Source organism: Pelodiscus sinensis, chromosome 24 (assembly GCF_049634645.1).
Source record: "Pelodiscus sinensis isolate JC-2024 chromosome 24, ASM4963464v1, whole genome shotgun sequence".
Lineage (NCBI taxonomy): Eukaryota > Metazoa > Chordata > Testudines > Trionychidae > Pelodiscus > Pelodiscus sinensis.
This window is the reverse complement of record NC_134734.1, coordinates 4,668,270-4,691,507: the sequence shown is the minus strand read 5'-3', so window position 1 is coordinate 4,691,507 and position 23,238 is coordinate 4,668,270. Positions and strand designations below refer to the sequence as shown.

The 23,238-nt window shown below is 51.8% G+C and overlaps 1 protein-coding gene across 1 annotated transcript in view; it reads right to left on the bottom strand.

Moving 5' to 3' along the window:
* The window catches only part of LOC102447103 (uncharacterized), a 37,706-nt gene that overhangs the window by 8,973 nt on the left and 5,495 nt on the right, over positions 1-23,238 (bottom strand). The window contains exons 4-8 of the mRNA XM_075908263.1: positions 22,536-22,789; positions 21,603-21,739; positions 20,076-20,263; positions 3,718-3,869; positions 1,432-1,594 (exon numbers count right to left, since the gene is read on the bottom strand). Coding sequence (XP_075764378.1) covers positions 1,432-1,594; positions 3,718-3,869; positions 20,076-20,263; positions 21,603-21,739; positions 22,536-22,789 — 894 coding nt within the window. The remainder of the gene's footprint in view (positions 1-1,431; positions 1,595-3,717; positions 3,870-20,075; positions 20,264-21,602; positions 21,740-22,535; positions 22,790-23,238) is intronic.

Below are 23,238 nucleotides of genomic sequence, written 5' to 3'. Positions count from 1 at the left end.
CAATCAGGGTCTGTGGGAGGGGGAGTGTGAAGTGTCCTGGCCCCGCCCCTTCTGCCAGAGGCCCCGCCCCTTCCTGGACAGTTCTGGGCCACTTAAAAAATGAATGAAGTGGCTCTCCATCTAAAATTATTGCCCACTCCCGTGCTAGCAAGCTGCTACAAGAGCGGGGAGGGGGACATTTCCCTCAGCCCCCGTCTCTGCGGAGGCTGATGCTGGCATGCCAGCCCCCACGCCGGCCCAGGTACGGCTGAAGAAAGATGCTGGGAAATTGCAGAGAAGAGCCACAAAAGTGATTTGAGGCCTGGAGGAAAACGGAAGAGGATGGGGAAGGGGTTCCTGGGGTCCCCCGGCCAGCGGTGGGGGCACTAAGGGAGGAGACACTAAGGACACTAAGGACTGGGGACACTGAGGATTGGGGACATGGGTTATTTACCTGCCTCCAAAGGTGAAAGGAGGGAGGGGCGCCCTAGAGTGCAGCTCAGGTGAGAGCAGACCCAGCATCTTCATCACCTGGGGAGGATCGGCCGGGGAGGATGTAGCCAATCAGCTCTTCCCATCTGGCCAATCAGCTCTCTGGTGCAATGCCCCTTGTGCGGGCTTGGTTGGTTTTCAGCTGTTTTGCTGCATGATGGTGGCTGGTCTCTGGCTCTGACTGTGGGCAGGCGAGCCGGTGTCCAGGGACAGGGAGCTAGGCTGGGGGGATGTGTGTTTGTGTGTGTCAGGGAGCTAGGCTGAGGGGGATGTGTGTGTGTGTGTGAGGCATTGGGACACAAACAGTTTCTCAGCTGGCTGTAGGGGCTGGGAAGAAACAGCTTGGGTGGCGGCAGGGGCTGGGGCTGGGGGTAAGCTGGGTGGGCAGCTAAGCAGGTTTAGTGTCTGGCAACCATCTTGGGCATGAAGACTGCAAAATCCCAACTTCCCTCTCCCCCGAGACCCTCCCAAACCCACCGTATAGCTCACGCGCGCTCTCCCGGTCTGGCCCGCGGCCTCACTGGATTACAGTTTAACTCTTCGGGAGCCACCCGACAGAAAACCAAGAAACCCAAAGTGCCCCCCCTGCACACGTTACCCAGACAGCACAAGAGGTGGAGCTTGGCAAACTACCCTTCTGAATGCAGCCCCTTTGTGCACCTCACAGCCCACCCCCTTCCCTGACTCCAGAGCGCCTCCACTCCCCCACTCCCTCCCCTGGGCCCCCCCTCCCATCTTCCCAGAATTCTCCCCACTCCCCCTCTTGCTCTGGCCCCCCGCACTCCACCCCATACTTACATTTCTTATAGGTACTGTCATATTACAGCCCCCCCAAGCCCATCTCTCCACAATGGGGGGGGGGGGGGGGAGTGTTTTGACAGGACAGTACCTGTAAGAAATTTAAGTTTCTTTACCCCTGCACTCATCATCCTCTCTCCCTCCATCCCAGCACTGACTTACCTGACCCGTTTGCTGCAGTGTGCGGCAGTTAGCACCCACTTCGGGTGTATCAGGCTCCCCCCACAGTAGATACGGCCTCTCCTCACGAGAGCTGCCTGGTAGAGCCGGGAGCCGACAGAGCAGTTGGCTCCCCCGACAAGCCGGTTTATGTATAAGTCTGAGCCTGCAATGGAGAGATGCAAGCGTCAGCTGCCAGCTGGGTGGGGGCGGAGTCAGCATTAGTCATGTCCATACGGGTTGGTGTGTGGCAAGACGATCACGAGCCTCTGTGCGCATGCAGCTGTGTAATCAGAGAATCCTCGCATCCCAGGGCAGGAAGAGACTGCAGGAGGCCTCGAGTCCAGCCCTCTGCCCAAAGCAGGCCCAACCCCAACTCAATCAAGCACTAGGATGCAGCAGGTGAACTATTTCCAGGCGGGATAAGGACGCACTAATGCCACTGGGAAAACCTTGAATTCCAGTCACCCAGGTGCCAGGGAGAGGAATTTCAGCTGGGACAGCGGCAGAGGAGGGTCCTAGGATGAACAGCGGAAATAAGGGCCCCTGGTACAAGGGGCGATGGAAAGAGCGCCACGGTTTCCCCTGAAGAGAAGGCCGAGACAGGATCTGATCATGCTCGCCAAATGCAGCGGGAGGTTGGGGGACGCGCCACAGGGAGGGAGAGGGCAAACGTGGAAATGTGGCAGAGGGAGCCAGGGGAAGTGGGTAAACTGGGGCTGAGAATCAGAGGGAAGTTGTAGAACAGGAGCGGGGGTGGGGAAACACCCTCCTCAATTCTCAGCGAGAGCTTGATACATTGTGACAACAGGGTTGGGGAGCCATTTCAGATTTCGGTGCAGGAGGTGACCTCTGCATGCCGTGATGGCAGGGGGGGGGGAGGAGGGAAGAGAGTGAGAGCATGAGGGGGCGGACTGAGGATAGCAGCTGCAGCAGTGTTACTGAGCATGCTCAGCACAAACCAACGTATTAGAACTCAGCACAAACCAACGTGTTAGTCTCTTATCAGAAAGGGACATTTTGATTTGTTTTTATTTTGTAAATAATTTTCATTCACTTTATAACAGAATTCACATCATATTAGTACTGATGCTCTACAAAACTTGTATATCCGTGGTGTCCCACTATAGTGGCTACTGATATAGCAAATTAGCCATGCTCAATCGACCAAATAGCCACATGTGGCTAGTGGCTAGCGTGCTGGACATGACAGTACACTTTATATTAGAAAGTTTTTCTCTGTTTGTCTGTTTAATCAAAAACTTCTCCTAAACAATACGAGCCAGGCCCACCACATTCAGTATACATCTCCCTCTTATAACTTAAAGCAACATAGGGGTTTGGTTGTGCCAGGAAAGCAGGATGTGCCTCGAATGGGATTGCTTCTCTTAAAGCCAAACAGAAAAGAGACAACCACTGAGTACAGTCCTCAAAATTGACCAAACTGAGCAAAAGTTGAAAAAGAGTGAACTAAGATGCATCAGAAAAATAGGATGATCCTAGAACATTACAGAAAAGAGAGAAAATATAGAAATGTAGACTTGTGCTCTGTTTTGGCCCTTCTAAATCAATGTTTAAGATTTTAAATCTAGAAGAAAATGTTATTGGAACCCAGACTGACTATGGCCCTTTTTTATTAAAACAGAGCAAATGATAAGGATATATAGGGACAAAGAAAAAATAGACTTGATGGAATTCCTATTTAAAGAAAAATACCAAGAAAAATTGACAGAAAAGTTGTAACAATCCTTTTTTAAGAAATACAAAATAAAAATTGACTTTATAAAAACTGTATTTTTACAAAAGCAATCATTTAAATAAAGCATGTAGATTTTCCTTTAACCCCCCCTCCCCCCCCAAAAAAACACCTTGATTGAGTTAAGGACCCAAGAACGATAAGTAAATTGGCCAGTTTTATACAAGCTTTAAATGAAAATACATTGAACTCTCAGTGAAGCAGGTCTGCTTTTTCCCGAACAAATAGTTTGCTTGGTAAGAAATATCAAAATTCTTTCTTTTGTGTCCTAATTCAGGAAGAAAATCCCTTGTGAAATCATGGCTCCCTGCCTACTCCACAAGCAATGGAGACTAATCAGAGACGAGGCATGAATATGTTAATTCCCTTTTGAAATCTGTCCAATCGATGATGGGATGGCCAAACATTTCCCACTTCCCGGCCAGCAACTTGTCTTAAGCAACATCTCTGAGACACTCCTGTAGGCCCTGTGGTGAAACTGCTGAACCATCTGACCCTGCCCAACGTTGGCTTCTCGCCGGGCTCTTCCCTACCTGCTGCTGCCCTGGCGACCAGCATGGCGAGGACCAGCAGCTGCATGGCGGCCATGGCGATGGATACAGTCGGCTTTGTCACTGGTTTACTGCTGGGAGAGAGCGACAGGGAATCGTTGTCTGGGGGTGTCTTCGGGAGGGTGGACGGTCTCCTGTGTACGGTGTTCGATTAGGATTCAGGAAAGGCTGGTTTGAGTGCCTGTTCTTCCTCATACTCCCACAATCATGCAATTTCTCTACGCCTCAGCTACCCTGCCTGTACCCAGAGGGCGATAGCAGAGCCACACATGGATAAACACACTGGGATCGTGTGGTGGCAAGGGAGCCCGGTCTCCCCCGAATCAGCTCCATCATCCACTTCCACCTGGTCCCTGGCTCCCCCAGGGGCATGTTCCATAGAAAGAGCTGATCTGCTGTGGGGGTGACTAAAAATTAAAGCACTTGGAAAAGATCTCCATGAGCTGCTCTGAGCCCCCCCCCCGCCAGTTCCCTTTCTAGATTGTCCCCCCAGCAACAGAACAGGGCAAAACTCCCATTCTTAGCTTATTAAAAGAAAGTTTAATAACTCTAAGGTGCTGTCAGCCCCTCCTAACCTCCACTGTATTCATCCCCACAACAGGACAGATGGGGAAACTGAGGCACAGAGTGCCTAAGCAATTGGCCCATGTTCTACAGGAAGAGAGCAGCAGCCCAGCAATTAGAAGCCACGTCTCCCTACTACCAGCCAAGCAGCTGAATGGCCAAACCATCCCTCTTTCCTGAGGCCCCCCGTACTCCCATAATCCCCCAGTAACAGAGCAGAGCCCCAGTTATATCCTGTTGACACACCAGTACTTTTCTATTCCCCCTACTAGCCCAGAATTATCCCCAAAATAGCAGGATGCACCAAGCCACATCCCCAAATCACCCAGCCACCATACCTCTGACCCCCAGCCATTCGGAGCAGGGGGGCTGGACTGGCCCTGGGTCACCTGTAGCTCCTGGCACGGGGCCCACGGGAGCGGAAGAGACACCAGCAGTTGTGACTTGGAAAAAGGGAAGGAATCTCTGGTAGGATGGGCCACTTTATATTCTGGGACATGGGCTGTCCCTGTGAGTCACTGTGGTGACTGGATTGAAGCAGGTAACCAACGTTTTAGCCACCGGGCGCCTCCCTCCACCCTCAGACACCTGGCTGCCGCCTTTGTTCTCATCTCTGTCCTGTGCTGGGGGACCTGGCAGGAAATAGCCCCTGGAACGGCACCTTCTCCACCGCCAAATGTGCCTCCTGCCCTGCTCCGGAGTGCAGCCGCCGCCTTCTCTTCCTGGTGCCCTGACCCGGCACGACTGTGGGTGTCGATCTGTGACCTCGCCACCAAGTTTGCTGCCTCTGATCTCCCGTAACCAGGCCCTGCCTCCGGAGCCTAGAAAGGCCAGTCGCTCCCCATCCACCCGCTCTCCTGAGCATGTGTGAATTGCGATTTCCAGAGATTTATAAGCTGAGGAAAGGCAGGTGGATTTCCATGCCAAGAGCAAAAGGCACCTTCCTGCCCCAGGGCTCTTCCCTGGTGAAATTTCAAGTCCCAGCTGCCAAGGCTTTTGAGTAGGGGTGGGAAATAATTTTTTGCCGGGGGCCACTTTGAAAATTTTTAAAGTGGCCCTGGGCCACCCAGGAAAGGGGCGGGGCATGGAGAGGAAGGGGCGGGGCACCGAGTGGAAGGGGCAGGGCCAATATATTTCTGGGTTCCCCACCCCCAGATAATGGTTGGTCTGGGGGTGAGGGAGGCCTTTGCCCCCACCCTACGTTCCCCCAAGGTGCCCATGCCCCTGGCGTGGGAGGAGACTTCCCTTGTTCCCCTGCCCTTAGGCCAATTAAGGCCTGGGGGAGGGGGCGCACACAAAGCCTCCTCCGCTCTCTCCCCACCCCTGTGAGCAACTCACGGTGCTTCAAAGAGCCACGTGCTCCTGGCAGGTGGGAGGAGGCTTTGCGGGCTCCCTCTCCCCCAGGCCAGTTAGGGACTGGGGGGGGGGGGGAGCGCGCGAAGCTTCCTCCTGCCCTGCCAGGAACACGTGGCTCTTTGAAGTGCTGCTCGCAGGATGGGGCCAGAGCGGAGAAGGCTTTGCATGTTCCCCCATCCCCAGGCCTTAATTGGCCTGGGGGTGGAGGAGCAGCAGGGCCTCCGTGGGCCAGATCTATCCACTTGGTGGGCTGGATGTGGCCCGCAGAGGCCCTTTTGCACACCCCTGCTTTCGAGTCTTTCAACAAACGACTGGAAAATGGGTTGGACCTTGCCAAAATGACAGAGCTTCCTGGGTCGCGCGTCCGGCTCCCGTGGGCAACTCGGTCACATCAACGTCTCAAGCTCCAGCTTCGAAATAATGAGGCTCCCCCGCGATCCATGGCTCATCCCTCGCGGCCATAATGCCCTGCTAATTCTCAGCTGCGGCTGCTCCATCTGGGCCAGTTCCACCCCCTCTCTGGTGCCCCCTCCCTGCCCTACTGCATTTGGAGAGAACAAGGAGATCCCATCTCGGCCGTCCTAGCGCGCCCCTTCCATCTCCACGTGTTCCCCGGTCATCCTACTGCCCCCCTCTGCTGCTGCCCTGTTGGGATTCCTCTCTCTGCACGAGGGTGACGGGGCCTCACGGTTTTCCCAGGGCATGAACGGGTCCCCGTCCCTGCTGCCTGGTGCAGCCTCGGATCACCTTGCGCCTTTTTATGGCTGCATGCGAGAGGTGCCTCGTGGTCCTCCTGCCACCAGCCAATCCGCAGGGATGTGACTGATGCTAGCCCCACCCCCTTCCCCGCTCATGGCTGACATGCGCCTCTCTCCATTGCAGCCTCATTGGCAGAGGGAGATGAAGAACGAGTCCTCGGGGGGAAGCCCTGCGGCGTTGGCTTGCGGCCCTACCAAGCGGTTCTCCTCAGGAACGGCCGCAGCTTCTGTGGTGGAAGCCTGGTGCGCCCGAAGTGGGTACTAACTGCCGTGCACTGCAGAATTGACATCGGGTAAGTCAGCATGGGGGATGCCTGGGAATTGCTTACGTCCTCAGTTCTTATCTTCTCCCGTGGTGTCCCCCATCCATACCCACGTCTCCCTCTGCCCCCCAACCCAGCCCCAGCCACCTCTTTTGTTTTCCAGTCCTCAAATCATGGAAATCCCTGGAAAATTTGAAACTCTTTAATCCAGACGTGACTGGTTTCCATTTTCAGTGCTCCTGTAGATAGGTTCAACTTGGCATGAGCAAGCCACAGTGACCCAGGACAGAAGGAAATAAACATAACTGTATTAAATGGATTCCAAAAATAGAGTGAGTTAATAGAATGTGGAAAATTGGGGCACTTTTTTTCAGGGACAGATAGTCGCTTGCATAAGACAAAACCTGTAATACTGGGACAATACTGATGTTATTGGGATGTCTGGTCAACCTCCCCAGAAGCCAAGCAGAAAGAATTCATGATTTTTGGTGAAAACTGCGGCTTAAATAACACCAGAACGTCCCACAACTTCCAGACAAGGTTACCAAATGGTTCATTTCCACTGTGTAGAACCAGGTGCTAGAAACAATAGCATCAGCAACAATGGCAAAGAATGCATGGAAGGAGCCTGCCCAGACAGGGAGAAACCGAGCGAAGTATACGCCCACGCGTGGCAGGAGACTGAAGAGCGATTCGGACAGGAATTGGACATAACGTGCACGATATCACGTGAAAGGCACGGATCAGCTGCACGCTTTGTAACGGCCACGTCTACGTGACTCTGACCTGCGCTGTGGAGTCTTGATGTGTGCCAAGAAAAAACAGAGATCAGATGAGGTTGGAGTCAAATCGAGCTCTTGGAGAACTACGCTGACGTTATTGGCCCAATTCTAGCTGGGTGCCCACTATGAAATGTGAATAGCCTTCCACTATGCTGGTCTCTTGTCCTCTCGCCCTGCAGCTCAGTGCGGGTCTGGCTGGGGGTCTATGATCTACTAGTGAAGGATGACACAGAACAGATTTGAAGAATTTACAGCCACCCCATGAACACCGGGTATAACCTCCCCGTCTTGACTGTGACTTTATGCTTGTGGAGTTGCCCACTCAGCTCAAGAACTTTGTGAAAACAATTGGCCTGGCGAACTGTTGCCTTGGTCCTGAAACACGATGCAGAGACTCAGGATGGGGCATCACCCTGTCTCCCCAAAGGATGCCGGGGCACAGAGGGGAGGGGACAAGTTCAGGTTCTTCTTGGGGAGAGGGCGGAAGCTCCTCTAGGAGATTTTGGTAATGGGCTCTCCAGGCTCTTTGGCTTCTCTGGAGGAATCTTTTCAACTGAAACAAGTTCTGGTTCAAGAATACCCCCAAACAAATGGTCCCACATATTTGGGGCGATTTCATTCATTTCAGAAAAATTATTCTGAAAAAAAAGTCATTTAAAAACTCTGAGACACAGTGGCTTGATGGGGGTTTTTTTTAGTCAAAATGTTTCCTTTTGAAATGTCCTTTCCTTTTGTTTTAAAAACAAATTCAAAACATTACAGTTGTGCTTCAAATCCAGAGAACATATTACAGTATCGCCCAGAATGCTAGATCCTTTTGAAACTATTAATTTGCCATGAAATAGGGGTTTTCTTTGGATTTTTTGTTCGTCAAGAATTTCCTTGTTTGGAAAATGAATGAGGCCAGCTCCCAGCTCCCTTGTGGAGTGGCAGCTAAAGTAACCCGGCCCTCGAGCCCCCCAAAATTCTTCTTCCCATTGCCAACCCCCTGCCCAGACTCCTGCGCCTTTGCCACACCCTCACCCCCCTGCCCTGACTCCTGCACCTCCCCCCACACCCTCAGCCCCTTCCCTGACTCCAGCACCTCCCCCCACACCCTCAGCTCCTTCCCTGACTCCTGCACCTCCCCCACACCCTCAGCCCCCTGCCCTGACTCCTGCACCTCCCCCCACACCCTCACCCCCCTGCCCTGACTCCTGCACCTCCCCCCACACCCTCACCCCTGTGCCCTAACCCTTGCACAGAGGCATAGCGAGGGAGGGACAGAGGAGGCAGTTGTCCCCGGGCACTATGTAGGGTTGCCAGATGGTTGAAACAAAAATACCGCCCCCCCCAAAAAAAACCCACCAGGGAAACACTCTGTTGAAGAAATAAAAGGGGGGGAGACCAAAGTTGTTGAGAAAAAAAAGACTTATTGAGCAAACAAATAAATACATACATAAAATAAAACAGCATGTCCCCTTTAAGAGTTAGTGCTGGGATAGGAACAGGGGAGCGGTTGAGCACTAAGACCCAGGGGAGTCATTGCTTCTCAGTCTTTTTGCAGGTAGTCATTTTGTGTCAGCAGCCTTGCGGAACCAGGTGAGCATGGGGTCTGGGGTCTGGGTGTGTTGGGGATCGGGGGGAGGGGTGGGTTCAGGAGGGGGGAGGCCAGGCGCTGAGTGTTTGTAGGGTTGCCAGGTGCCCGGCATTTTTGCTTCCTGGCCAGGGGAAAAATCAGAAAATACCCGACATTTTAGGTGTCTGGTATTCTCTGAATTTTTTTTACCAGACAGGAGGCAAAAATACCCGACTGTCTGGGTGAATACCGGACACCTGGCAACCCTAGGGCTAGGGGTGTGAGAAACACTGCTCTAAACCAATCCTTTTGGCCTCCCTGTTTCCTTTCTCCTTTGGCGAGTTGGGGAGGCAGCAGTTTTGGTAAACATCGAGCAGGCACTGTGTGCACATGTCTGATAGAACTCAGCTGGTGCTGGAGAATCAGGGCCTCCATTCTAAAGGAGCTGGCACTACTGAAGTGATCGATCCCCCCACGTTTTGTTGTAGATTTTCCAGAGAAAAAGCTGGTGTTTTCTACAGGTCACCCACATCCCCCAGTCCTAGCAGAGACTTGGGATTTACATGCCTTTCTCAACTAAAAGTCTGATACGTGTTTGGATGTTGTGATTGTGAACATCTGTCCAGGCAGTCTGACAAAGGCAGGGCTGGCCTTGAATATTGATATCTGTGGCTTCAGTTGAATGGCTTGTGTGAAATTTGGAAGAGGTCTCAGAGAGATCTCTCTCTGGGTCTACACTACAGCACTAATTCGAACTAACTTAATTCGAATTAGTTAATTCGAACTAAGCTAATTCGAACTAGTGCATTTTGCTAATTCGAACTAGCATGTTCACATTGAGTGGACCCTGAACTGAGGTTAAGGATGGCCGGAAGCAGTGCCGGCAGGGCATCAGGTTAGGACTTAGAGCGTGGAGCTGCTGTCTCAGGCTAGCCGAGGGCTGTGCTTAAAGGGACCCGACCTCCACCCCGGACAGACAGTTCTCAGGGGTTCCCCGCTCGCTTGTCTAACTCGATGAGGGACAGCAAAGCAGTCCTGGCTTGGAGTGCCGTGAGTGCCCACACTCGGCACGTCACAGCACTCGGCCATCAGCCCAGCTGCACTTGCCGCAGGCTGCCATCCGGGGGTGGAGGGGTGTCAATCAGGAGGCTGCAGGAGAGCTTCCACCCCGAGAAGCCCACAGAGCCACCCCAGTCCTCCCCATCGGGGGCTCTTACCCCATTCCTCCCTCACCTCCTTCCACTTACCCCTCCCTAGCCCCCCTTCCTGATGTACAAAATAAAGGACACGTGTTCAAAAATAGAAACTCTCTTTATTGAACAAAACTCGGGGAGACTGGGAAAAGGAGGTGGGAGAGGGGAAGAGAGAGGGTGGGAGAGGGGAGGGCAACTAAAATGATCAGGGGTTTGGAACAGGTCCCATATGAATAGAGGCTAAAGAGACTGGGACTTCTCAGCTTAGAAAAGAGGAGACTGAGGGGGGATAGGATAGAGGTCTATAAAAGCATGAGTGGTGTGGAGAGGGTGCATAAAGAAAAGTTCTTCATTGGTTCCCATAATAGAAGGACTAGAGGACACCAAATGAAATGAATGGGTAGCAGGCTTCAAACTAATACCAGAAAGTTCTTCTTCACAAAGCAAATAGTCAATCTATGGAACTCCTTGCTGCAGGAGGCTGTGAAGGCTAGAACTAGAACAGAGTTTAAAGAGAAGTTAGATAAAGTCATGGAGGTTGCGTCCATGGAGTGCTATTAGCCAGGGGGTAGAAATGGTGTCCCTGGCCTCTGTTTGTGGAAGGCTGGAGATGGATGGCACGAGACAAATGGCTTGGTCATTGTTTCGGTCCATCCTCTCCAGGATCCCTAGGGTTGGCCGCTGTCGGCAGACAGGCTACTGGGCTAGATGGACCTTTGGTCTGACCCAGTACGGCCATTGTAAGCTCAGGGCTCAGGGTCTGGGGTCTCAGTGGACCACCTTGATTTTCATGCAAACCTGCTCCTGGGTGGCCAGGCTGGCAGCTATCCTGCCCTAGCCGGTCACTTTCCTGTGCCTAGTGCGGACGTTGTGGATGAGGTCCACGATCTCCGCACTAGACCAGGCGGGTGCCCGCCTCTTGCGGACCCGGGCAGGCTCCCGGGAGCCGCCAGCCTGGTCCCAGGAAGAGACGGAGGGCTGAGTGGCAGCGGGTAGCTCGTTCGTGCCTTGCCAGGTGCAGGGTCTGCTGGCTGGGTGCTGGCAGGCTTGCACCTGGCACGGGCACCGTAGCCAGCCCGTGCCCCTTTAAGGGCTCCGGGGCCGGGAGAGGGGCAGATGAGTTTCCCTGGTGGTGCCCAGAGTGGCCACCAGGGAAAGCTGGGGAGGGCTAGCCTCCCACTAGTTCGAATTAAGGGTCTACACAGCCCTTAATTCAAACTGCTTAATTCGAACTAGGCGTTAGTCCTCGTAGAATGAGGTTTACCTAGTTCGAATTAAGTTTGAACTAGTGGAGCGCTAGTGTAGCGCCTATCAAAGTTAATTCGAACTAATGGCTGTTAGTTCGAATTAACTTTGTAGTGTAGACATACCCTCCTTTACTTAAGGATAGAATCTCACAGCAGCCTGAAGTAAAAAGTCCTAGTGGCAGACAGAAAGCCATGCTTGCAGTGTAACCACAGCCTTAGGCTATTTATTGCTTGAAGTACCTTCAAGAAAATGAGGGCAATTCATGTGTTGTGTGTTAGTTTTATTCAAAAGTTTTTCTGAATGTTATTTTAACAGGTAAATTAATCTCTTCTATTCATAACTATGATTTAGTTTATCACTGTGCGATAGTATGAAAAACAACTAAGTTAACTAGATAAGTAACTAGGCAGTTAGGAAGCATTACAGATTGCTTACAATAAATTTGATATGCTCAAAATCTTTTGACCTTCTCTGCACTAAAGCTACGAGTTACTCATTTGCTATAACAGTGGTTTTAAATGCTTGATTGAAATATAGTGATGAAATTCATATTTAGGTGCTGTAACATTTATTTCCCTTGTGTTTTATAAAACTTACATATTTTAAGCATTTGACATTTTTTATGTGAAAGACATGAACCTAATGAGACCGGGATATGAACAACTTAAAGAGAAGAAATTATTTAACAGAATGTAAACCACAAAAACTATCATTTATATTTGTCTATAGTTACGATCTACTAACCAATCTGTTAGGTGATCCCAGTATCAGTGGATAGTAGTAGTATTTGTTCTTTTTTTTAACATTCTTATTTTTTGCTGACTTAGAAATAAATAATAGATACGTAATAACAAATGATTGGGGGCTGCAAATTTTGCCTTTGCCTCCGAGCGCATAACACCCTTGCTATGCCTCTGCTCCTGCAGCCCTGTTATGCTCATAAAAAGCACACGGGATCTTTTTCTGAGGGAAAAGGCAATATGCCGTGTTTATTGCAGCATAGAAATCAGCATATGCATCCATTCATACACACACACAGAGCTCCAATCACACACAGACTGGTTCTGCAGATGGTGTCACAGCTACCACTCTTACTGGGGCTCATGCCAGCCCAGTGACCAATTAGGCGGGGCGGGAGGAAGGAGCCTGGTTCTGGTGATCGTGAGGTGGTGCTCTGACGTACTGCAGGACTGATTGCAGGACCAAACCCACAGCTTCATGGCTACTCACCCTGCTTGTAAGTTCCAACTTCAGTCTGTGGGTTTTACAATGTCAAGCTGGAGTCACCTAATTGTTAATTGATGTTTACGTGGAGTCTGGTTCTATTGTCATGTTCCATCAGATTCTGGGAGGGACTGCACCTGCTTTACCTCGTTCACCATTTCGTTCACACGCCTTTGCTCTAGAGTCCTCAATTCTGCCCTTCTTCCGCCACCCTAAATTTGACCAACGCCTGAGTTCACCCCTCCTTGTTAACGAGTCTGACCATCTGGTTCCGGCCTCGTGTGTCTCACCCATTCCTCTCTCACTCACCAGAGTTCATTTCAGAGAAAGCGATTTCTCGTACAAAGGAACAGGCAGGATTACTCTATAAACAATTTCTTGCTAATTTATAATACCTAATACAGTGGTTCTCAAACTTTTTGGCCTGTGGCCCATTTGGCTGAATGCAAACCTTTCTACAGACCTCCAGCTGCTAATGGAAACTTGCCGTTAATTATATAATTACACCTGAGCCATTTTGCTAGTGCTGCAGTGAGGGAGAATGGTTTAATTAACCAGTAGGAAAGGAAATATTAATCAGAATTATTAAACAGGTCAAGTGCTTTAACTTTCTCATGTTGGTTTGCCAAATTTCATTTTAAAGACAGTAAAATATTAATTTATGTCTAACACCAAAAGTTTCAACATTGTCTTTATTTATGGCAGGGGGTGGGGAACCTTTTTTGGGCCAGGGGCTACTGACCCACAGAAAAATCAGCTGGGGGGAAAAAAAAAAAAAAAAAAAAAAGAAGCAAAGAAAACACCTCCAAAACTCCCCAACCCTCACTGATGTGGCCCTCAACTGACACCTTATTTCAATGGTGCTTCAGCCCCATGGAGCGGGGGGAGGGACAGGGAGGACTGAAGCTCAGGGCTTCTCATAGGCCAAATTTACTCATTTGGGGTTCCGGGGTTAGTGGACTTTGTGGACCGCCCCAGGCTCTGGGGAAATCACTATGTGGGACAAGGCTACCAGTGAGTGGAATAGGGATGGGGGTGCAGGATCTGAGTGGGTGGTGGGATTCAGTAGGTAGTGAGGGTGCGAGGTCTTGGTGGAAGACAGTGTGTGGGAGCAGGCTGGGAGTAAGGTGTCTGGCCAGAGGGGAGGGTGCAGGATCAGGGTGAGGGTAGAGTGTCTGGTCGCGGGGGGAGGGTGCAGGAACGGGCTGGGGCTGTAGGGTCTCTTGGGGTGGGGACGGGAGGGTTTGGGCATGAAGGGGTGGGGGTGTGCTTACTTACTTCACACCCTGTGCAGCTCCCAGGCATTGACCCAGGTGCAGCGTCTCACTGCTCCCATTGGCTGGATTCTGGCCAATGGGAGCAGTGTGGAAAGACTCCAGGCAGCAGGTCCATGTGCAGCTGTTCCCACAGCCAGGGGAGCAGCAACTTGTGGAACTGCTTCTGTCTCCGCTTATTCCCAGCGAGGCAGACTCAGTGAAGAGGCTCAGGGCTTCCTCCTCCCCCCTGGAGGAAGCCAGCACTGGCGCTACAACCTTGGCGGGGGGGAGGGGCGAGGAGAGGTTGGAGTGACAGCTCGGGCTCCCTGTTGCGGCGGGGGGAAGGGAGTGGGGCTGAGCTCAAGCCACAGATCACCTGCAAGACGTTCGCAGAGCCCAGCTTGAGAACCACTGCTCCAGGGGCCCCTTTTAGTGCTTCCCAGAGGGTTTCTAGCTCCACCTGGGGCTCTGTCTTTACAGAATCTCAGCCCTGGGTTGGGGCTGTATCCCCAGGCGTCCTCCTTGGAGCCACTTGTCACGACTCACAGGTGGTGCCCACACTTGGCCCCTCGGCTCCTGGGCGGAACCCCCCTCTCCAGTGCGGCAGCCCCTTCTCGGGGAGCCCACTCCTCTCCCACGGCAGTGAGACAGCCCTTCCTCAGGGGTCCACTCCAGTGTGGTGACCCTGTCTTGGGGTGCCCACTCTCACCTGGGGGGTCCGCTCCTCTGCCTCCAGGACGGTGCCTCTTAGGGCCTTCAGCTGCCTGCCTCTGCCGTGAGCCCCCTCGGGGGGTCCACTCCCTCTGGACCCCCGGGGCCTCCACTCCCAGAAGGAACGGTGCCCCCCTGTTCTCCAGACCAGAGCAACACTCAGCCAGCACAAAACAGGAGGACTGAGGTTTGAACACAGCAACGGGTCTCTCAGGCCAATCGGCCTGGGCCCTCAACCTCACGTCAGTCTCCCCCTGCAGCCAGCTGAGCCTCACCTGCTTTGCCCTCAGTTCCCCCCAAAACAGCCCCCAGCAGAGCCTCCAATATCCCCAGCAACAGCCCCTCTTTGAACCCCCAAAACGGCTACTTCCTCACACCACTATTCTCTGGGGCTTCCCCCCAGCTCAGTCCTCACCCGCCCTGCAGCCAGCCAGGGGCTCCCTCACTGCTCCCCTGGTCTCCCCCTTGCAAATGGTCCTGAGCTCAGTCCAAGCCGTCAGCCAGGAGCCTCCTGTCCCCCCGTCATTGCCTCCGACTTAGTCGTCGTGCTGCAGCTCCTGTCACCCAGCCATTTCCACGTCTCCATGCCGGATCCCTCCACCTGCCCTACCCACCCAGGCCCCGTAGTCCCAGCGAGCCACAAACTCGGAGCTGTGGAGGGACAGCAGGGACCTCGAAAGATCATGGAGTGAAGCCCATTGCCCCAGGCTGCGTCAGCAGACAGCGCATTGCGACCGTCCCTGACAGCTGCACGTCCAGCCTGCTCTCAATCACCTCCCGCCATGAAGGTTTCACCAGCATCCCCGGCCACCTACTCCCTGCTCAGCCCTGCAGAGAGGGAAAAGGTTTTCCTAGAGGCAGAGTTGCCCGTAACAGCAAAGTGAAAACGAAATGCTCAAAATGACAATGGGACATGACACATTTTTTCCCAAAGGTTTTATTGAGGCCAAGTGACAATAGAACTTTCAAACAGCACGTCCCTGTGCACGGTCAGATTGGTGGGCAAAGAACCACGCGAAAGAGTCAGGTTTAGCAGCTGGATCCTCATGTGCTGAGTGCACTGGGAAGGGTGGTGAACGTCTAAATCCAGTCCTCCTTTGGGCACGTCTCTTGCATGCACCGTGGATGTGAAAAGTTTTTCACATTATTGCACACTCATAGCACTGGTGAGCTGGAAAGGACCGCATGGGGCATCTGGTGTAAGCCCCCCGCCAACATGCAGGATAGGAGAAATGACATGCTTTTATTATAGAACTAAATTGCAGCAGGAGGAGAACAGGTTTTTTTCGGTCTTCTGCTGCATCAGCCATTAGACATTTCAGCTTTTCAGTCCCATTCACAATAGATTGTCCCCACCATGCAATTTCCCACGGAATGGGAGCCTCGTTTTCCAGCCGGCTCTGGTTTATGAGCGCAATCTCTGTCTCTCTGAGCACAGCTTCTTGTCTAGGGTCAGCCTGTGCTCCCTCCCTCGTCTGCAGTCACTGGTCTCTTTTACCCCAAGAGTTCAAAACTGGCATGTCTCAGCCCACCCAAAATTGTGAGGCTGATTGAGAAAAAAATCACAAGATGAAAACAAAAAAACCCCAAAGAACAACAACCAACCAACAGAGCTAGGGCTTGTTTATTTGCTATTTTTTGTTGGCTCTAAGGCGGGGGTGGGGAACGTTAGGCCCGAGGGACAGATTAGGCCCTTGGTTTGCCTGGATCTGGCCCCCGAGAGTCAGAGCTCCCCCCACCAGCAGTGGGGAGCCTGCACTGGCACTGCAGCCCCCCTCTCGCCTGCCATCTCGACATGGGGCTGGAGCATACAAAATCTACTAGGCTAGGCCCCTCGCTCATTCTGGTGAGTGAAGTGAATGTGAAAATAAGAACAGCCATACTGGGTCAGCCCAAAGGTCCCTCCAGCCCAGTATCCTGTCTGCCGACCGGGGCCAATGCCAGGTGTCCCAGAGGAAGTGAATTGAACAGGTAACGATCAAGCGATCTCTCTCTTGCCATCCATCTCCACCCTCTGACAAACAGAGGCTTGGGACACCATTCCTCACCCATACTGGCTAATAGCAATTTATGGACTTAACCTCCATGAATTTATCTAGTTCTCTTTTAAACCCTGTTATAGTCTTAGCCATCACAGCCTCCTCAGGCAAGGAGTTCCACAGATCGACTATGTGCTGTGTGAAGAAGAATTTCCTTTTATTTGTTTTAAACCTGCTGCCCATTAGTTTCATTTGGTGGCCCCTAGTTCTTATATTATGGAAACAAGTGAATAACTTTTCCTTATTCACTTTCTCCACACCATTCATGATTTTATAAACCTCTATCATATCCCCCCTTAGTCTCTTCTTTTCCAAGCTGAAAAGTCCCAGTCCCAGTCCCAGTCCCAGTCTCAAAGTATTCAAGATGTGGGCATACCATGGATTTATATAAGGGCAATAAGATATTCTCCGTCTTATTCTCTATCCCTTTTTTAATGATTCCTAACATCCTGTTTGCTTTTTTGACTGCCAATGCACACTGCGTGGATGTCTTCAGAGAACTATCCACGATGACTCCAAGATCTCTTTCCTGATTAGTTGTAGCTAAATTAGCCCTCATGATATTATATGTATAGTTGGGGTTATTTTTTCCATTGTGTATTACTTTACATTTATCCACTTTACATTTCATTTTCCATTTTGTTGCCCAATCACTCAGTTTGGTGAGATCTTTTTGAAGTTCTTCACAGTCTACTTTGGTCTTAGCTACCTGGAGCAGTTTAGTATCATCTGCAAACTTTGCCACCTCACTGTTTACCCCTTTCTCCAGATCATTTATGAATAAATTGAATAGGATTGGTCCTAGGGCTGACTCTTGGGGAACACCACTAGTTACCTCTCTCCATTCTGAAAATTTTCCGTTTATTCCTATCCTTTGTTTCCTGTCTTTTAACCAGTACTCAGTCCATGAAAGGATCTTGCCTCTGATCCCATGACAGCTTAATTTACATAAGAGCCTTTGGTGAGGGACCTTGTCAAAGGCTTTCTGGAAATCTAAGTACACTATATCTACTGGATCCCCCGTGTCCACATGTTTGTTGACCCCTTTAGAGAACTCTAATAGATTAGTAAGACACGATTTCCCTTTACAGAAATCATGTTGACTTTTGCCCAACAAATTATGTTCTTCTATGTGTCTGACAATTTTATTCTTTACTATTGTTTCAATAAATTTGCCTGGTACTGACGTTAGACTTGCAGGTCTGTAATTGCTGGGATCGCCTCTAGAGCCTGTTTTAAATTTTGGCGTTACATTAGATATCTTCCAGTCATTGGGTAGAGAAGCTGATTTAAAGGATAGGTTACACACCATAGTTAATAGTTCCGCAATTTCACATTTGAGCTCTTTCAGAACTGGTCCCGGTGACTTGTCACTGTTAAGTTTATCAGTTAATTCCAAAACCTCCTCTAATGACACTTCAATCTGTGACAAGTCCTCAGATTTGTCACCTACAGAGGACGGGTCAGGTTTGGGAATCTCCCTAACATCCTCAGCCATGAAGACTGAAGCAAAGAATTCACTTAGTTTCTCCGCCAGGGCTGGTCCGAGCCATTTTGACGCCCTGGGCCCGGGCACGTGGCACCACCCCCGGGTTCACGGCGCATGCACAGCCTGGCTACGGCCTCAGGAGCGCAGCCCGGGGCCCGCCCCCGGGGTGTGCAGTGCATGTGCTGCCAGCCCAGCCCGGCCATCACTGCTGGCAGGTGTGCTGGGACATTCAGGGCATCGTGGCCGTGGGGGCCAGGGCACTGCTGGCCGGCGCCGCAGGGATGGGGGCGGGCCGGCACTGCGGGAGCCGGGCACGCGGCACCTGGTGGCAGCTATAAGGGATGCCTCTTACAGCTGCCACCAGGCGCTCCCCATCGCTTGACTCCCCGGGCAGCCGCCCGGCTCACCCACTCTGTTCTCCACAATGACTTTATCGTCTTCAAGTGCTCCTTTGGTATCTTGATCGTCCAGGGGCCCCACTGGTTGCTTAGCAGGGCTTCCTGCTTCTGATGTACTTAAAAAACATGTTGTTATTACCTGTTGAGTTTTTGGCGAGCTGTTCTTCAAACTCCTTTTTGGCTTTTCTTATTATATTTTGATACTTAATTTGGCAGTGTTTATGCTTGTTTCTATTTATCTCACTAGGATTTGACTTCCACTTTTTAAAAGATGCCTTTTTATCTCTCACTGCTCCTTTAAATGGTTGTTAAGTCACGGTGGCTCTTTTTTAGTTCTTCTACTATGTTTTTAAATTTGGGGCAAGGCTCGACAAATAATACAATCTACTCACCATGGGCGAGTAGACTGTAACCCGGAAGAGCCGGGTTCGGGCGATAGCATGGCTGGCGAGTGGGGCTCGCCGCGGTTTGACGAGCCCTGATTTGGGGTATACATTTAAGTTGAGCCTCTATTATGGTGCGGGGAGAGTTTTTCTCCTTCTCAGTCGGGGATCACAACAGTGAGGGTTTGGTTTGACTTTTTTGCTTCTCACTTGTGTGCAGCCCCCGATTGATTTTTCTGTGGGCCAGTGGCCCCTGACCCAGAAAAGGTTCCCCACCCCTGCTCCAAAGGCTGGCTTCCCAGTGTTCTTTCCTCAGCCACCAGGTCTGGCAATCGGTGCTTTTTGTCAAAAGCTCAGATTCTCGAGAGTCACATGACTCCAGGAGCTCGAGGCTTTGGCTATGGCTACACAGACATTTGTTTGAGGAAGAGGATATGCAGATTGCACTTGCATTTGCATATCTTCTTCTGATTCTTTTTGCGGAAGAGGTTTTGCAGATAAAAAGCCTGGTATAGACGGGGCCATTTGTTGGGAAAAAAACCCTCTTTCTCAAGATCCCATAAACCTCGATTTTTGAGGAACAAGGGATCTTGCGAAAGAGGGCTTTTTTCCCGACAAATGGCCCAGTCTACACCGGGCTTTTTATTGGCAAAACCTCTTCCGCAAAAAGAACCGGAAGGAGATATGCAAATGCCAGCGCAATTTGCATATCCCCTTCCGCCAAAAAAAGTCCGTGTAGTCGTGAAACAACCCCACCCTCATGGGACTTGTGCTAGAAGCATGACTCTGGACGTTTTAGCCAATCTCCCCATTTTCAGTCAAGCTGATGGTTTTTTTAAAAGCCAATCTTGTGAATTTCAAGTGGGTTTGGTGATTTTTTCAAGCCAGTCTCACAATCGTCGGGCTGATTCATGCTGTGTGAACCACTCACCTATTTCCCACCCAGGCTCAGGATTATGCCAGGTCTGGCTAGTAACTGTTGGCTGCTTTGGACTGGCCACACTGCAGCGCCCCATCCCCGTCCCACCCCGGCCAGCTCCCCGCGCCCTAGTGAGCACACGCTGGCTGCGGCAGCCAGGGGAGGAGCGGCACGGCTGGGGTGGGGGCTGGAGAGTTACTGTGTAGTGGATGTGACAGGCTGGGAGATCTCAGTCGACCACCTCCGTATGGTGTTCCTCACCCACCGCACGGCTTTGCAGACGTTGGAGTAGACCCTGGGCTCTCCGGGTTGGCCACAGATGAATTTTCCCCAGGAGACCACGCCCTGCAGCCTCCCATTGCAGACCACTGGGCTTCCTGAATCGCCCTGCAGAGACAATGCTGAGGGTCAGCAACCACAGCCACACCCCAGACACGAGACTCATCCCCTCCACCAGGAGGCATCACACATACACACACATACACACCAGCTCTCATAGCCTCCAGCAGGGGGCACGCGCACACACACACACACACACACACACCAGCACTCATAGCCTCCAGCAGGGGGCATACACACACACACACACACACCAGCACTCATAGCCTCCAGCAGGGGGCATACACACACACACACACACACACACACACACACACACACACACACACACACACACATACACACACACGCACCAGAACTCATCCCCTCATCCCCTTCAGTAGGGGACATCAGTTACAATACACACACAAAACACAGACACAAACTAGGTCTCATACTCTCCAGCATGGGTTGGCAGGTACACACAAACACACACACACACACACACACACACACACACCACACACACACACACACACACACACACACACACACACACACACACATGGACTCATCTCCTTTAAGAGAGGGTGGCAGGGAAACCCACATAGGAAGGAATTCAGGGCAGAAATGGCTCCTACTCCTGAGCTGGGGGTCAGACAGCCCTAGTAGGGGGATGGGCCCAGCACTGAGGGCTCGGTGCAGCTGGGGGGCAGCCTGGCTGCTTGCCCACGGGGCACAAAGCCTGGCTGGGGCTGAGTGATGACAGCCCCTTCGTAGCAGGCTGAGAAGGATTTCGAGGTTGTGTTGGATAAAGAGGCAGGTGAGGACACATCTGGAGTATTGTGTCCAGTTCTGGGCCCCCCACTACAAAAAGGATGTGGATGCATTGGAGAGGGTCCAGCGGAGGGCGACCAAAATGATGAGGGGGCTGGAGCACATGACCTATGAGGAGAGGCTGAGGGAGTTGGGTCTGTTTAGTCTGCAGAAGCGAAGAGTGAGGGGGGATTTGAGAGCAGCCTTCAACTTCCTGAAAGGAGGTTCCAAAGAGGCTGGAGAGAGGCTGTTCTCAGTAGTGACAGATGCAGAACAAGGAGTAAAGGGCTCAAGTGGCAGTGGGGAAGGTCTAGGTTGGATCTTAGGAAAAGCTATTTCCCTAGGTGGGTGGGGAAGCTCTGGGCTGGGTTCCCTAGGGAGGGGGTGGAATCTCCATCCCTAGAGGTGTTTAAGTCCCGTCTGGACAAAGTCCTGTCTGGGATGACTGAGTTGAGACTGGTCCTGCTCTTGGCAGGGGGCTGGACTTGATGGCTCCTGAGGTCTCTTCCAGCTCTATGATTCTATGAAAGAGCATTGAGCCAGGGAGCTCTGACATCCGGCACCTACCCCCATCCCCGGGATGCCCCCTCACCTTGCACGAGCCGATGCCGCCCTGCTCCACACCAGCACAGAACATGTTCTCCGTGATCTTGCCTGGGTAAGTCTCAAGGCACCTGGCCCGGCTGACGGTGTAGATATCCGCGCACTGCAGGACGTCTGGTCGCTGCTCTGGGCAATGGCAGGAAAAGAAGAGTTTCAATACAAGGTGCAGGAGAAGAAAACTTAGTGTAAGGTCCTCGACACAGATCCATGACCCCAATGGAGCTACAGCTCATTGATCCAGCTGGGATCTGCCGCATGGATTCCAGTGGAGTTATGGCCCATTGACCTAGCTGGGATCTGCCGCATGGATTCCAGTGGAGTTTTGGCCCATTGACCTAGCTGGGATCTGCCCCATGGATTCCAGTGGAGTTACGACCCACGGACCTAGCTGGGATCTGCCCCATGGATTTCAGTGGAGCTACGACCCATTGACCTCAGCTGGTATCTGGCCACATTCATCTTCCAAACAAAGAAATTCTTGATGAAGAGTAAATCTAGAAAAAAACCAGCCCTCCTTTCATGGCAAGTAATTAGTTGCTAACAGATCCAGCATTCTATGTGATATTTTAACTTAGTTGTCGGATCTGAGGCGCATCTGTCATGCTTTAAAATTGTGTTGAAAACAAAAGGAAAGGCCATATTGAATGGAAACATTTCAAATAGAAAAACACACCAAGCCATTGTGCCTCAAAGCTTTCAAACACAAAGTTGTTTTTCGGGATATTTTTTCTGAAATGAATGAAATGACCTCAAATTAGTGGGACCGTTTGTTGGGTTTGAGGCTGGGTTTTTCACCCAAACTCCTTTTGGTTGAAAAGATTCCATTGGAAAAGCCAGAGACCCTTAAGAGCCTGTTACAAAGGCCTCCCCCATCCCCAGGCTAGCCCCAGCCTTGTCCTCTCCCCTCCATACTCCAGCGTACTTTTGGGGGACGTGATGGTGCCCCATCCTGAGACTCTGCACCGCGTTCCAGGAGTGGGACAACGGGTCGCCAGGCGGATCGTTTTCACAAAGTCGTTGAGTTGAACAGGCTTATTCAACTCCAGAAGCATGAAGTCGTTGTCCAAACCTTGGGCCTTAAACCTGGGGTGCTTGTGGTAGCTGCGGATTCTTCGAATCTGTTCCGTGCCTTCCCTCACCCGTAGGTCATAATCCCCCAGATGCACCCGCACTGACCTGCATGGAGAGGACAAAGGCAGCGATCGGTGGGAGGCTAGTCACAGGTCCTAGCAGGCAAGCAACTAGAGTTAGGCCAGTAAAGGATTTTGTGAGGCTGGGGTAGCCTGAGTCCTCGTCAGCTTAGTTCTGCACAAACCTAGTCTGACTCCAATCTCGTGCAATCTCCTTTTTCGCTGGCACTTCACAGATCCTTTCAGGGTCACGTATTGGGGTGGGTAAGGGTCACACTGCCATTCCCAATCACACAGCCACTGGGTGGGCCCCGACTTTGGCTGGGTGGGCAGTGATGTGGGACCGGGGCAGGGGGACGGGAGGGGCTGTCCCCTTCCACCAGCCTGGGGTGCAGGAGAGAGAAGTGCTGTCCAGCAGACCTGGGGGTGCACCCAGAGAGCAGGGTCTGCGTGCAGGGGCAGGCCCTGTTCCGCCCGCTGGGGGCGGCGTCCCCG